The 14,381-nt window shown below is 59.6% G+C and overlaps 1 protein-coding gene and 1 long non-coding RNA gene across 2 annotated transcripts; one reads left to right on the forward strand and one right to left on the reverse strand.

Moving 5' to 3' along the window:
• Window positions 1–1,920: 1,920 nt before the first annotated feature.
• S1PR3 (sphingosine-1-phosphate receptor 3) lies at window positions 1,921–11,328 on the reverse strand. The gene is made up of 2 exons (XM_053205369.1): window positions 11,067–11,328; window positions 1,921–4,067 (listed from the first exon to the last, which is right to left on the reverse strand). Exon 2 carries the CDS (start codon window positions 3,923–3,925, stop codon window positions 2,786–2,788), a length of 1,140 nt encoding a protein of 379 aa, XP_053061344.1. The 5' UTR covers window positions 3,926–4,067; window positions 11,067–11,328; the 3' UTR covers window positions 1,921–2,785.
• Window positions 11,329–11,762: 434 nt separating this feature from the next.
• Window positions 11,763–14,381, forward strand: LOC113594269 (uncharacterized). Its single transcript, XR_008290781.1, has 2 exons — window positions 11,763–12,352; window positions 12,692–14,381. It is a non-coding gene; the product is annotated as an uncharacterized LOC113594269 (long non-coding RNA).

Consider the following 14,381-nt stretch of genomic DNA (forward strand, 5'->3'; position numbering starts at 1 on the left):
TGGCCGCGTCCGCTCTAGGGGAGCCGCGGTGGTCCTCGCTTGTGCAGTGAGGTTTCTCCACCAACATCAGCATGAACATCCCCAGTCAGGCCGTCTGCGGGCCTAACACAGAGCAGACACACACGCACAAGCACACGTGCACACACGCACACACACACACGCTAGACGTGGCCCTTCGTCAAGAATGACGCGGGGCGAAGGACCGGTTCTGACCTACTCTCACCTGCTGCAAACGGAGTGGAACCAGACGCCCTCTGTCGGCCACGCTCTGCCAGGACCTGTGATTTTCTCCCCGAGGAAGGGTTAAGGGTTGACCCGCCTCCAAGCCCTGACCCAGGGCAGCTGCCCTGGGGGGACTGGGTGCGGGAGGGCACGGGCTCCTAGAGCCGTTTCCATCCTGGAGGGACAGTGGCCCCAGGTGGGAAACCAGGTGGCCACCCTGCACACGGGCCCCCACGCTGACCCCCAGCCACAGGTTTGTTTTTTCATTTTTTATTTTTTTTTTAAGTTGATTTATTTATTTTGAGAGAGAGAGACAGAGCCAGGGAGGGGAGAAGCAAAGAGAATGGGAGAGAGAATCTCTGTGCACTGTCAGCACAGAGCCTGATGCCAGTCTCGAACCCATGAACTGTGAGATCATGACCCGAGCCGAAGTCGGACGCTGAACCGACTGAGCCACCCAGGCGCCCCAATGACCAGTTTATATGCAGGCTTTTGGTTTTTGGGTTTTTTTTTTAACAAACACATGGGACACCGTGAAGGTTACTAACCGAGTGAGATCTAGCGCAAGCTCTGTAGTCTCAACTCCTAAACGCGCCCCTGCAAGCTGCCGAGGGCCGTGCACACCGGTCTTGATGTTCGATCACGTTCTGCATACAGCAAGCAAACACCGTGCCTTTTTTGCCGTATTTTTCATTCAGACTGCTTGAAAGTTCTGCGTTCTCTCAACAGGACTGTAGAGCGAGTGTCACTAACATTAGCACCAGAGAGGAGACCCCCCCCCACCCCCACAACGCCCCTCAGAGCCAGGGCACCGGGTCCTGAAGTCACGTCGTCACCCGGCGAGCACCGATGCCCAACTTTCCAGCTCTCTGGAATGCGGCTTTGTTTTCTCAACCCAGTACCTCAATGCTTCACTTTTCTAGAAATGCTGAGTTCAGAAAGAAGCCCCTTTTCAGTGATGTAAAGAAGCCACCAAAAATGCCACCAAAGACATCTCCTTACAAGTACAATTTCTCTCCTCGGCAACAAAAATGAGGATAGTCTTTGGTCAGTACATGGAAACCACCCAGGACCCACCGGAACGTTCCTCGGTGTGGGGAATGTGCATCAGATGACACACGGGAGCCAGCTTCTCTTGCAAATCGTTAACGTGTTGAGACTGAGTCTTGACTCGGCCAGAAATTCCCAGCCAACCTGAGAAACCCCAGGGGCTGCGATGTGGGCTCGCCCGAGTAAGGGTCCTTTTAAAGGTTGCTCGTTTTGTTTTTACCAAGAAGCCATCAGCTCTATGGTTATGAGATCTCTACAGATGCACACACGTTTGTCCTGCGGGTGGGGTCCTTGGGGAGGGCGTGCACGGAAACCCCTCCTAAGTAATCCCTTTACCCGGCGATCAGGGACGCAGGGTCAGCCCAGGCTGCAAAGGCAGATTACAGTATCCTTACGTTTCCCTGGAGAGCACATGTGGACACGCTCCTGGCTGTCACTGTCAGGGTCAGCTTTGGGGAGGGTGGAGACCTCCGACCTCCCCAGCTATGCCACTGAGACAACACGGGGCTGCCGCCTCCGAGCTTTTCTGATCAGAAAGAAAGAGACTCAACACAGCCCTGTAAACCTCTCCTAATTCAGTACAAACGTTCCATTGCATTAAACAAACCACTGCTTCCGGCTTCAGGCCGGGGGAGGGGGGCGGCGTGGGTCCCTTTCTTGGTTGGTCTGGGGATGGGCTCCTGGAAGCCCCTGGCTCTTCTGTGATCTGTAGGAACCCCAAACAATCAGGGAATTTGGTTAACGTGGGTTTGGATGTGCAGGGACACAGGAGCCCCAGAGGAACAGGGACACGGCTCCCAGAGATCACCAGATCGCCCGATCTCCCAGGATCCTTCAGACCCACACATCTGAGACCTTCCTGGAACCAGCCCTCTCTGGGAAGTCAGGCATTCAAAGCCTGCTGAACACAAGACTTCACGTCGGTCTGAGGAGCCCGGGACTGCCGTGTCCACCGAGTTTCCAGCCACATCCTTACACCTGGTGGTTCAATCAGGACACACTTGCACTTACGGATATTTAACTGTGTCACACACTGCCACTCACCGACATACCCAGGTGCTGCGTACCAACGGCAGACATAAGAGACACAAGTGCTCCGTGACACAGAAATGACGAGCACACAGGCATCCACTCCGCTCACAGTGTAGAGTGAAGTTACCAAACATCGTCACGACATTCTGAGAAACACCCTGCACGTTGTGGGGCCCGCGACCTTCCCTGTCCAGGCCCCGCGGGGAGCAGCCAGGAGGGCTCAGGGGAAGGCGGCAGATACTGTCGCAGCATGGTGCATTCAGAAGACTGGAGCCAAGACGGACAGAGCTCACGGTCTGCTGTGACACACACTGGCGGGTCCTTGGGTCCCCCTCCTCACGTGACGTTCACGCCGGGCAAGCCACTGGCGAGTGGACTTCCCGAGTCCCCTCTCTGGAACTCCCAGGGGCGAGGCATGCAACAGATACGGCCGTGGCCACAGAGTGGGGCTCCCCTCCCCTGCTCCTGGAGGCAGGGGCTCTCACTTGCAGAGAATCCCGTTCTGCAGGGTTTTGTTTCCGTCGGTGATGCAGGGTGAGGCGACTCTCTGGGGAGGGTCTTCCTTGCTCTTTGGCGAGGGGCTGCTGTTGTTGCTGCCGCTGGACTTGCTTCTGCTGGGATCGAGGGCAGGCTGGGTGGGCGAGGAGCGGGCGCCACGGCCCCGGACCAGGCAGGTACAGACCAGCCGGAAGAAAGCCCGCCGCATCTCCTTGCTGGCCAGCGTGTAGATGACGGGGTTCATGGCGGAGTTGAGCACGGCCAGCATGATGAACCACTGGGCCTTGAACAGGACGGCGCACTCCTTCACCCTGCAGGCCACGTCGACGAGGAAGAGGATGAAGAGTGGGGACCAGCAGGCGATGAACACGCTCACCACGATGACCACGGTCCGCAGCAGGGCCATGGAGCGCTCCGAGTTGTGGGGGCTGGCCACCCTGCGGCTGCTGGACTTCACCAGGAAGTAGATGCGGGCGTACAGGATGACGATGGTCACCAGGATGGCCGTGAAGATGCTGATACAGAACGCGATGTACTTCTTGGAGTAGAGGGGCAGGATGGTGGAACAGTCGGGGAGGTCGTGCACACAGTTCCAGCCCAGGATGGGCAAGGCGCCCAGCGAGAGCGCGATGAGCCAGCACATCCCGATCAGAAGAAACACGCGGTGCTTCTTGTTGGCGTCGTACGGCCGCATCTTGATCATCGTCAGGTGCCGCTCGATGGCGATGGCCAGCAAGCTGCAGGTGGATGCCCCGAGGGCCACAAACATGCTTCCTTCCCGCAGGAACCAGACCGTCGGGGACAGGCTCAGCGTCCGCTTGCCCGACATCAGGATGTTGACCTTGTAGGCGATGCCGGCCAGCAGGTCACAGAGGGCCAGGTTGCCGATGAAAAAGTACATGCGGTTGTGGAACTTATTGTTTCTCCAGATGGCGATCAAAACCATGAGGTTCTCCAGCACGATGAAGCTGCAAATGACCAGGAACAGCACGGTGGTCAGCGTGCTGCCCTCGGGGGCCTCCTTCAGCCTGCCCTCCAGCTTGCCCACGTAGTTGTAGTGCTGGTGCAGGGTCTCGTTCCCGGGGGAGGGCCTGAGGTGCGGCGCGAGGACCGCGGCCGCCATCGCCGCCGGGGCTCACCGAGGCTCAGCTCCGGGAGCCACCAGAGGGCGCCCTGGGCACGTCCATTTCCAGAGAAACCAACCCGGCTCAGGCTTCGGAGGTGGCCCCGGGCGGGACCCCGGCCAGGGCATGGAGAGCAGGCGCCTGCGGAGACAAAAGAGGGGCGCCCAGCGATTAAGGGGGGAGCAGCGGCAGCGGCAGAGTCGGAGGAAGGCACCAAAAACGCGGGAGCGTGGGACTGGCCGGGGCTCCCCGGAGGCAGAGGCGGCCACGGGCAGCAACTTGCCGTCTGCAGCCACCTGGAGGGAGACTCGGTGCCTGAGCACCCGTCGTTCACTCTTGCAACATGACACAGACCCAAATAAACGTCCATCGGGGACTCTCCGGGCATGTGGGATGCTGGCCACCCAGCCTCATCCACAGGCGGGAGCTGCTAAACCATGATTCCCAGTTACCGGGAGAGAAACGGGGTCATCTCAGGACAACAACAACACAGGATGGAGCCCAGGAGCACGCCCACCCAGCTCCTGAGGCCTCCCTGGTGAGCCCGGAGCCACGTGGGGCAACGGCGTCCCGGGTACCAGGGCCGGGGACAGAGTCTGGTCCAGATGGCCCGCAGGCGAGGCCTGAGACAGGGCCACGAGGCCACCAGAGGCCTTCCCTGGGGGCGGCGGGACGTGGTGGGGGGGGGGGCAGACGGGACGCAGGCCTATACGTCCACCCAAGGTAAAGGAAGGGAAGGCAGGGACCAGTGCTTGGGCTTTGAACTTGGCTGAAAATCCAGAGCTCAGATAAGACTGTCTGAACCCCCCAAACTGAAGGCATGCACATGAGCCAGAAGCCACGCCCCCCCCCCGGGGGCACTAGACAACCGGTGAAGGTGAGAAGCCAAGCTCCAGGCTCTCCAGGGCCCCGGATTTTAGTCGTCCCCCAAGCTGACACTTCCCACCTTCACCTGGGGCCACACTCAGCACCTCTGGGGACGTCACCATCACAGCTAGACGTGGCTTTCAGGGGGCCCACGGGTTTTAAAACGACAATTATTCGTGCAAGTATCTACTTAAGATCCAATGAGGTGAGCTTAAGACAGCCCACCGACTCCCCGGCCGTGACTTCTTTGACCTTTGGAACATTCAGGTCAGAGCCCGAAGTCAGAGTCCGGCCACTGAGCTCCACTGCCAGGTACCAACACGGCCTGAGAGGGGCTCGTCCTGGAAGGACCCAGGGCTGCAGTGCTGGCGGCCGCTCTCGGAGGAGAAAGAGAGGAAACCGCGGGTCCCCTCAGGGCACCCTCCAGGTCACTGCTCCCTGGCCCCCGGCGCTGCTCAGGGCCCGGGGTGCCGTCAGGCTGCCCTCTGTCAGCGGGGGGTCGGGCTCTCTGAGACAGAAAGAAGCAGTGCCATTTCTTCTTTGCAGACTTCCCCAGCACGCAGAAGCATCGATGCCCTGCTGCTTCCAGAAACCCCGGGGGCCCGGCCTCTGGGAGGCACAGACGTGTCTGGAGGCGCACGGGTCAGCTCAGTGGACGGCTTTGCCACCAGCCTCCCCTGGCACCGGACCTTCGTCTAAGTCCGTCCTGAGAACGGCGATGTCCCCGCCCGCGGTGGGCACACACAGGCCCCACGCCAGCCCGCCCGCTGCCCCCTCTGTCCGCTGGCACCCAGTCCAGTCTGCCTCACACCTGCGCCCTCCCCTGGGTTTCCGTCCCTGGAACTGACCATGGTACACCGTGGTCCACGTGACTCACGACCACGGGTGAGTGAGCTAGCATCACAACAGTCTGAACCGCAGAAGCGTGTGAGTGTTACCTACACTGACGAGGTGTGTGAACTGCTCGTGAATCGATGAGACAGGGCTCCAAACATCCACATTGGGAAGGTTCTTAAGCCTCGGCACAGCTGCAGCTTGTCTCCGGCCCGATTCCCCCGCGAGAAGTCCACGCCACGCATGGTCCTGCCTCTGCACGCTCCCCACCCCCGGGCTTGCGCGGACAGCGTGGACAGAAGGGAGCTTCCAAACCTGCTGGGTTGGACCTCTTGGAGGTAAAGAGAGAGGACGCGCAGGTGCAGGGCTGCAGGGGTGCCCTTGCCCGCATATGTGGGGTTCAGAAGGAACTGAGCTGAGCGGTAAAGTCAGGACCCAGCAGTAAACCGACCACAATGAAAACACGGAAGACGTGCCAGAGAGCCACTGAAACCATGCATCTTGAGGGTGGATGTATCTCCCCGCTAATGCTTGATTGATCATGAATTGATGAATTGATCATGAATTGATGAAATATTCATCTCCCCGCTAATGCTTGATTCATCATGAATTGATGAAATATTCATCATTCAAAAAGCATACTTTTTCAGAACATCCTTTGTTAAATGCTATTCTCCGCCTTTTGTGTAACTGGAAGGTATCTGGCTCTCTCTGGAACTAAAAGCTTATTTTCTTTGGGTTTTCAACATTAGGACGTAGATTCCATCCCAAGAGTTACGTGCTGGGCTAAAGGCCAGACTGATTTGGGATGCATCTGAGGGCTGCTATTTGTGGGCAAGAGCATCACAGAGGAGTTCTGCCTCCATGTCTCAGGGGCGCGGCAGGACCTGAGTTTTCCGGAAGAATACTCTCCCATCCTGCCCCCAACTTCTCAGGGCCAGGCAGGGCCTCAGCCCGCCGGAAACGTCAGGCTGGCAGGCACCAGCTCCTGGGAAGCCAGCCTGGCCTACCCTGCAGAGAAGGGGACCCCCGACACCCCTCCCGGTAAGGGGACCCCCGACACCCTTCCCGGTAAGGGGACCCCCAGCACCCCTCCCGGTAAGGGGACCCCCAACACCCCTCCCGGTAAGGGGACCCCACTGGCCAGCTTCTCATACCCTCGAGGGCCATAGTCTATTTCCAACCTCTGCGTAAATGGGGCCCCACAGCATAGAACCGTGCCTGGCATCTTTGTGCCGATGTGATGCTCAGCAGCGTCCTACGTGGAGGTACATTCAGGTCCAATAATTCCTGCTCCTGTCAAGGACGGCTGCACCTGTCTGTGGACACAGGATGGCTGCCGCATGTCATCGTCCTTAGATGCGAGGCTGGGGCTGGAAGGGGGCGTCCTCAGGAGTCTGTGTCTGTGCTTCTGTGCGGTGCCTTGGATTTCTGGACATCGTGTTGGTGTCTAGGAGGGGCTCTGATACAGGGGTCCCTGTAGAGACTAATGGCACCTGGCTGGCTGGAGAAGTCCCCACGGGGGTGACATGTATACATTATGCTCACATTTTGTTTTATTTAAAAGAATAAGCATCTGGGGCTGGTAGTGACCGCCGTCTGGCTTTTCATTGTAAGCATCTGATCACTGCTTAATTTCCCCCGAACAACTCAGAAACAACGGCCGAAAAAGGATGCTGAGGAAGGTGGCGGTGGGCCTTCTTGTCTTGTATGGCTCGGAGCACCGGCCCTGTTCCAGAAGCTGCTGCATGGTGTGGGCCCTCAGGGGAGGAACCTCTGCTCGCTGCAGACGACCTCCAGGCTCCGGAGGGCTGATGTCCACCGGCAGGACTCTCGGTCCCACGGGCTGTGCCCACGTCCCCGGGACCCCCGCACACCCCTCCCGCTCACCCGTGCCGAGCAGGGAGGTGTGTGCATCTCACGGTGAACAGATGTACTGCCCACGCCCAGTGCCCAGGGGACGGACTCAACAGAGATCACTACCTACAGTATTCCCGGCATCCTCACGAAGGTGGGGTCAAGTCTGCCTCAAGGCATTTCAGCACCAACGCTTTTTCCCTTTGCTGAGAAGGACTAAGACGCCTTCTAGAAGGTGGTGCCACCGTGAGCCATCCAGGTTAGACCGTGTCACATCAGTGGGGCTCCCCACCCCTCTGTTCCAAGGAGGTGCATCCGCGGACAGGGGCCGGCCCGGGTCGGCCGATGGATTCCAGATGTGCTGTCTACGCTAGTGATTCACTTTCTCTACACATGGCAATTTGAAAGATAAACAAACTATAAAAAGAAGGAAAAGAAAAAAAGTAAAGGAAAATATTTCCACTAAGTCTGGGGTCCGTCCCTCTCTCTCTCCGTACAGGCAAACAAGAAAAGCACAGGAAGACAGTGAGAAATTCCTCCTGGTCAGAGTCAGGGTGAGATTTCTCAAAGGCACGTTCTCCCGGAGAAATCGACTCGTCCATCCTCTAAACTGAGCTAAAACGCCAAGCCTTTGCCGATGCTTGGAAAATTTCTTGGAAAGCAGTACTTTGTTGTTGTCGTTTATGAGAATTTAGGAAGGAAGTAGGGGGCTGGCCATTTCAACGCTCCAGGAAATTCTTTTGCTAATGAGTACTTCCCCTTGCCCCAGATTTCTGAGGTGACCCCGCGGGGCTTTTAGAGGTGGTCACGGCAAGAGGCTTCACACACAGCCCGCGCGCCCCATGCCGGCACTCTGCTCCAGCCCAGGCTCGGAGCCCCCGGTGAGTAACCCTTGTGAGCAGGCTCCCTGCTGCCCAGCGGCTTTCCCAGGGGCCATTCTCCCGGGCAGGTGAGCCTCAGACGTTAACACAGATCTGGCACACTCCAGGCACGCGGGGTGGACCCAGGAGCCCGGGCACAGGCCCCAGGGTCTGCCTCTGCGCTCTCTCTCTCTCCTGGGTCCCCAGGCTCATCCGTCAAGGTTTTGATACAAGAGGGCTTACCCTCTGCTTTCTGTTCAGACTCCCCCTTCTCTGCTTGTTCTTAGTGAGGGCACAGGACTGGACTCCTGCCACAGTTGCCCCCCTCATGCATGACGGTGTGAGCTCCCCGGGGGGACCCAGGGCATATGCAAATAAGAGACATCTGGGCCCAAGAAGCCCTAACTGTGGGGTCCCTCCCATCCTTTCCCAGAACGACGGGGCCACAGCATGTCTGGTCCCCATGGCGGCATCTGCCTTTTGGACGTTCGAAGAAGGAAACTGAGGCTGCGGTGTGGCGGTCGCCGTCCCTGGCGGCACAGCTTGTAAGACACGGCTGGGCTGGCCGGCCCGGGGATGTGATCCCCATGCACCATATTAGGGGCAGCTCTTCCGGAGCGTCCGCCCCTCCTCGCGTTCTTCACCTGGACGGTGACAAGAGTGTCACCAGGGGCCGAATGCCGGAACGCATGCGGACGGACACCGGGGCGATGGGAGTCACGTCTTCAGGCCGAAGGGCCTCGCAGACTGACTCAGGACGGGCACCCGCTCGCGGTGCCGGACAGACGCCAGAGCCACCCCTGGGTGCCACGCTGTGCAGTGAGCAGTCTCGTCACAGACACCCGGTGGCCTGCCGCCTGGCCTCCCACAGACACGGTGGCAACTCCACCAAATCAGAAGGAAAAGGACAGAGAACAAGAGGCGACTGCGTGCCCACTGCTGATATGACAGTGACCGAGATACAGGAGTCTCCACAACGGGGCAGAGGTCACTGCGCCTCCCGTTAGCGCCGAAAGCTCCGGAGCATCTCCTGAGGCAATTAATTATTTCAGCAGAAAATGGGGGCCGAGGACCCAAGGAGTGAGAAGTGGCTCCAAACCCATAGGAGGAGGAGGACGGAGCCACAGGAGAGGGAACAGAAGGCTGGGTGACCCCCAGCAGGCCCTCGGCTCCGTCACAGATGGCCTGAGGGCTCCCCGTGGCCAAGCCGGCTGTGTCACAGCACAAAGTCCTGGCAGAAAAAAAGGGGCTTCACAGCAGGGTAACCCCCACATTTCGAGACGACGGCACGCTCTGATTCTCGTTTCTCGATCATAAAAACACACGCATACACTGTAGGTATCGAAGCATCTTTAGGAGGATGGAAAAGATCCCAGACGACCAAGTCAGTGGCCTAGTTCCCAGGGACAGGAAAAGCGGTGCCTGCGTTCCGAGAACATCATTGGGCCAACGTGGGAGGAAACGGGAGAGCCACGCACTTTACCAAGTTCAGAAACGCAAGGGGAAAAGCAGCATTTTCAAAGATGGGACTGGTTGAGAAGCCATGCCTTCTGTCTCTTAGCAGGAGGCTCCGAGGGCTGACTTTCAGTCTCTGGTGTCGGAGGCCGGATGTGAAGGTTTGCTGACTGAGAACACCCCACGTGTGGCCCTCCTACGGCCACAAAATTACTCATTCCGGCACTGCGCTCGGCCTCGGTTACGTGAGACACTGTACAGATCCAGACATCCCACGAGCCGTGGAGCGCCACACACACACACAGCCACACCATCAGCCATGACACGGCCGTCTTTCTCCGCCACGTACCCGCAGAACCTAACCCAGCCCTGGTACTCTCTAGCAATTGTTTTCCTTAACCATGCCTGCAAGACCGCCACGAAGAAAGATGAGAGCGTTGACCAGCTGAATTACAAGTAGGTGATTAGGTACCGCGTTGTCTCCAACCGCAACCTCCAGACTTTAGAAAGATGCCGAACTGTGGAGTTGGTAAGGGTGCACCCTCCCCTTTAGAAATAATCTTCCAGAAGAGCCCCCGTATCTTCCTAACCCAGTGTGTTCTCCCTTTCAAGAACCCACAGTAAGTTCCTCTCTTACATCTAAATATAACAACCCACAAAGAATATGTCCCCGGGACTGGCCAGCGCCAGAAGGGAGAGGGCAGAGGCAGGCCACTTGGAGCCCGGCGTTAGAAGGGTTAGAGCACGACTTTCCCGCGACGGCCCCTTCCCCAGGCCTAATGTCAGCTATGAAGGCGGCGCACCACTGTCCCATGGGACCCTTAGGGCTGCACCTAGGGGGTAGGGGCCGTGACCTCCAGCCCCGAGTCCGGCGGTCTCCACCGCCTACTTTGAGAAACAGAAGGAAAAGGTGGAATTTTGCCGCTCATGTGATGTAAAGGAATGGTTTCCCAGGAGAAGGCCCACCCCCCGGAGCCCCCAGGTGCTCGTCCTGGAAGGGCGCCTGGCCTGCTAACCGTCCCGGGAGGGACAGCGGCACTCGGGGCTTTAAGGGGAGGCTCAGTCTAGCCGGTCGGGCCGTGGGCAAAAAGGAACCATCCTCTGTCCGCCACGGAATGGGCGGCCCGGGGGACAGCGTGATGCTGAGGTGGTGGCTCGCCCTACCAGGTCCCCGTCGCGCCCGGGACAGGCTGGAATTTGGCGAGAAAAGGGCCCGGCTGCACTCGCCCGCCCAGATTCTGCGCCCCGGGCCCCGCCGCCGACTCACCTCCGTCTGGGGAGGGCACTGGGGCCGCCCGCGTCCCGGCGACCCCTCCTCCGCTCCCAGCGGCCTGGACCGGGGCAGCGGGGCAGTCCTGGGGCGGGGATGGGGGGGGGGTCGCACTCCGGCCGGGGGTCCCGCCCGCGCTCGTCCTGCCACCGCGCTGGCGCCGCGTCCCCGTCGCGTGTCCACGGACCGGCTGGCTCAGCCTCTGCGCGCGCGCCGGGGCGCAAACTTTTCCAGCGGCCTCGGGGCGGGCCCGCGCTCCACCCCTGCGCCCGCCCCTCCCCGCCTCCTCCGCCCCTGCAACCCGCCTTCTCCTTCCCTGACGCCCACCCCCTCCCCGCCTCCTCCGCGCCCCTGCTGCCCCCTCCCCGCCTCCTCCGCGCCCCTCCCGCCCGCCGCCTCGCCCCCCTCCCCCCTTCCCCCCCCCCCCCGCGTCCTCTGCCCCTGCAACCCGCCCCCTCCCCGCCTTCACCGCGGCCTGCACGCCCTCACCTCCCCGCCTCCCTGAACCCCCACTTCCCCTTCGCCTCAAGTCCCAGACCATCTTCCCCCCCCCCCCCGCCCCGGGCCCCCCCCCCCGCCCCTCTCACCTCCCCGCCCCCGCCCCCGCTTCCCTGCCCCCCTCCCTGTGTTCTCCCCTCCCCACCTCTACTCCTCATCTCCCCTCCCCATCTCCCCGCCCCCCCTTCCCACCTCCTGGCGCCTGGGCCCGCTCCCCCACCCCCCCCACCTCCGTGCTCGCCCCCCTCACCCCGTCTGCTCCTCTTCTCAAGAGCCCTCCACTCTCTCGCCTCAGCCCTTGGGGCCGAGCTCATCCCAAGCCCCTGCCCCAGGAGGCTCCAGACACTGCAACGGGCTGGCGAGCTCCAGGCGGCCGACCTCGGGGTCTCGGGCGGGACCCAGCTGGACCAGGTACCAACTGGGCCCGTGGATGGACTTGGGCCGGGCGTCTGCAGCGCTGACAGCGAGGGTTTGGGGCGACGAGGACGATGGTGACGACGACGGCTGTTACTGTTCCCGTCCTCGTGATCTTAATGATTTCCATCTGAAACTACCTGACCGCGGGCTGGCTGCCGGGTTAGCTGGTGGCTCAGACCCTGTTCGTTGGCTCCCAGCCTCGTGTGCACCCCCGCTCGGCTCTGGGGCCTGCGGGCCAATCGCAGTGACCGCTGTCGCACACAGGTTGGACCGTTTTGTGTGGCTGAATAAAGCAGTCCATGGGAGGTGCTGCTGAAGAACACCCGGGGAGGTGACCAGACTACAGAATTTTCCACTGGAGAAGGAAGGTAAAAGCCAGGTGAATGAACACAGCGACCGCTCCTGGAAGCTTCTGGAGGTTAGGAGAAAGAGAGGGACGAGAAGGAAAGGAGAGCAAGAAGGAGGCAGGGCCTGATGCCCAAAGCCAGGGTGCACGGCCCTGGGCAGGCAGGATGGAGGCCGCAGGGGTACCAGGAGGGTGGTGGAGGACAGGGGAAGGGTCCCTGGGGTACTTGCCCCAGATCTGGAGGCCTCTTGCTTCCAGAGAACAAGCCCTGTCCAGCATTCTCTGGAGCTGGGAGCGAGTGCTTATTTGGGGCGGTTTGAGCCCTGACGGGCACCTGGCGGGGTTTGCGCTTTGCTGGCAGAGAAACCCGTATCCTGGAGAACCTGGGGCTGGGGGCGCTGCGGAGCTCCGAGTCCCAGGAGGGCCGATGCTGGTCCTCCATGCTGCTTAATGAGTCCCTGACTGCTGTGAGCCCGTCTGCGTGGAGGCCTTCCAGGCTGACCAGCGAGTCCTGCGCAAGCTTCCGGAAGCCACTTCTGTCCCAAGTTGCAAGTGGGATTGAACGTGCCTCCGTCAGCATCCAGCCCAGCGGAGGGGAAGAGAGAGAGAGAGAGAGAGAGAGAGAGAGACACTCCCTCGGCCCCACGCCAGAGCAGAGGGCACACGCGGCGTGCTGGCTTCTGCATCAGCACCCCACCGGGCGCTTGGCTTATCAGTAATTCTGTTCAACTAGGTGCCTCATGCCGGGTAAGATGAGCTGCAGGCTGCTGTTCCTTGTGGCTGGTGCCCGCGTCTCCACTCACCGAGGGCCTCTGAAATCAGACGTAACGGGGCAAAGTTGAGGCCTGGTGATGCCTCCAAAAACAGCCCCAGAAGCCCTGAAAAACAGTGGGGCTTTTTACCGCAGGCGCCCCAAGGGAGAGGCGGGGACGTGACACAGAGGCATTCCTGAAAATCCTCTCGGGAAAACCTTCCTTCCCCCAGAGATTCTCCCCACACACAGCCCCCTCACGGAAGCAGCGCTGCACCCCCACCCCCACCCCCAGCTCCTCCCTCCCTGGGCCTTAAGGCTCAGACACTGGACCCTGACGGGGGGGGGGGGGCTCTGTGTGCCCCCCACAGCCCCTAGAGACATATTCTCTCCCTCCTTCTCTCCAGGAAACCAGCCCTCCCTGAGGGTCTCTGCCTCCCGGAGTAACGAGGGAAAGCTCTTCACGGAAAATGTCAGCTCATCAGTACGGGAGGAATGGAAGAATTAGCAGCTCTGCATTCTGCACCCTTCAGACAACTGAGCGGGACAAGGGGACGTGAAAGTGTGTCAATCACACAGTGCCCCCCGGGAAAGAAAAAACACCCTCCACTTTCATCGGAGACGTCTGGCTGTCAACGCCTTCATGGGGATTCAAACTCAGCATCACCCATGCTGGGTCAGTCTGACGTTAGGGGTCGAAAACTCCAGCTCACGAAATCGCCAACGCTGTGGTCTTGCTGAAAACACTTCAGCCCTCACGTCCAGTTTACGGGAAGGAGGAGGGATAGAGCACGCGGTAAACAACACCAGGAGAAAGGACCAGACAGGTGCCGAGAGCCAGACCTAACGCATCCCTCAAACAGGGTAACGTCAGGAAAAGGGTAAGATTGGTCCTAGGATGAAAACAGCTAAAAAGAAGCAACATTTCTAACAACAAGCATGAACCTGATCACCTAAGCAGCACGAAAGTATTGTGATGACATTTCGGTATGAACGGAGTATCACAGACCCATCCGTACTGCTAATTGGGTGTGGTGATAGCACAATGCTTATCTGGAAGAATGGCCTTATTTCTAGGAGATGAGCTGTTGAGGGTGAAATGTCTTGATGTCCGAAACTTGTTTTCAAATGACTCAGCAAAGACGATACGTGCACAGAAGGTCGAGAGGACAAAATCAGTGACCGGAGCTGGGGAGTGGACGTGGTGGGGAGTTGTACAACGTGTTCCTCTTCTCTGGATGTTTGAAATTTTTTTCGTAACAAAAAGTTGGGGAAAAATAAAATGTCAGGTACCAAATAA

This window comes from Acinonyx jubatus, chromosome D4 (assembly GCF_027475565.1).
Source record: "Acinonyx jubatus isolate Ajub_Pintada_27869175 chromosome D4, VMU_Ajub_asm_v1.0, whole genome shotgun sequence".
NCBI lineage: Eukaryota > Metazoa > Chordata > Mammalia > Carnivora > Felidae > Acinonyx > Acinonyx jubatus.

Bases quoted from the DNA above. Each gene is read 5' to 3' on its own strand.
- S1PR3 (XM_053205369.1), bottom strand. From the start codon at position 3,925: ATGGCGGCCGCGGTCCTCGCGCCGCACCTCAGGCCCTCCCCCGGGAAC.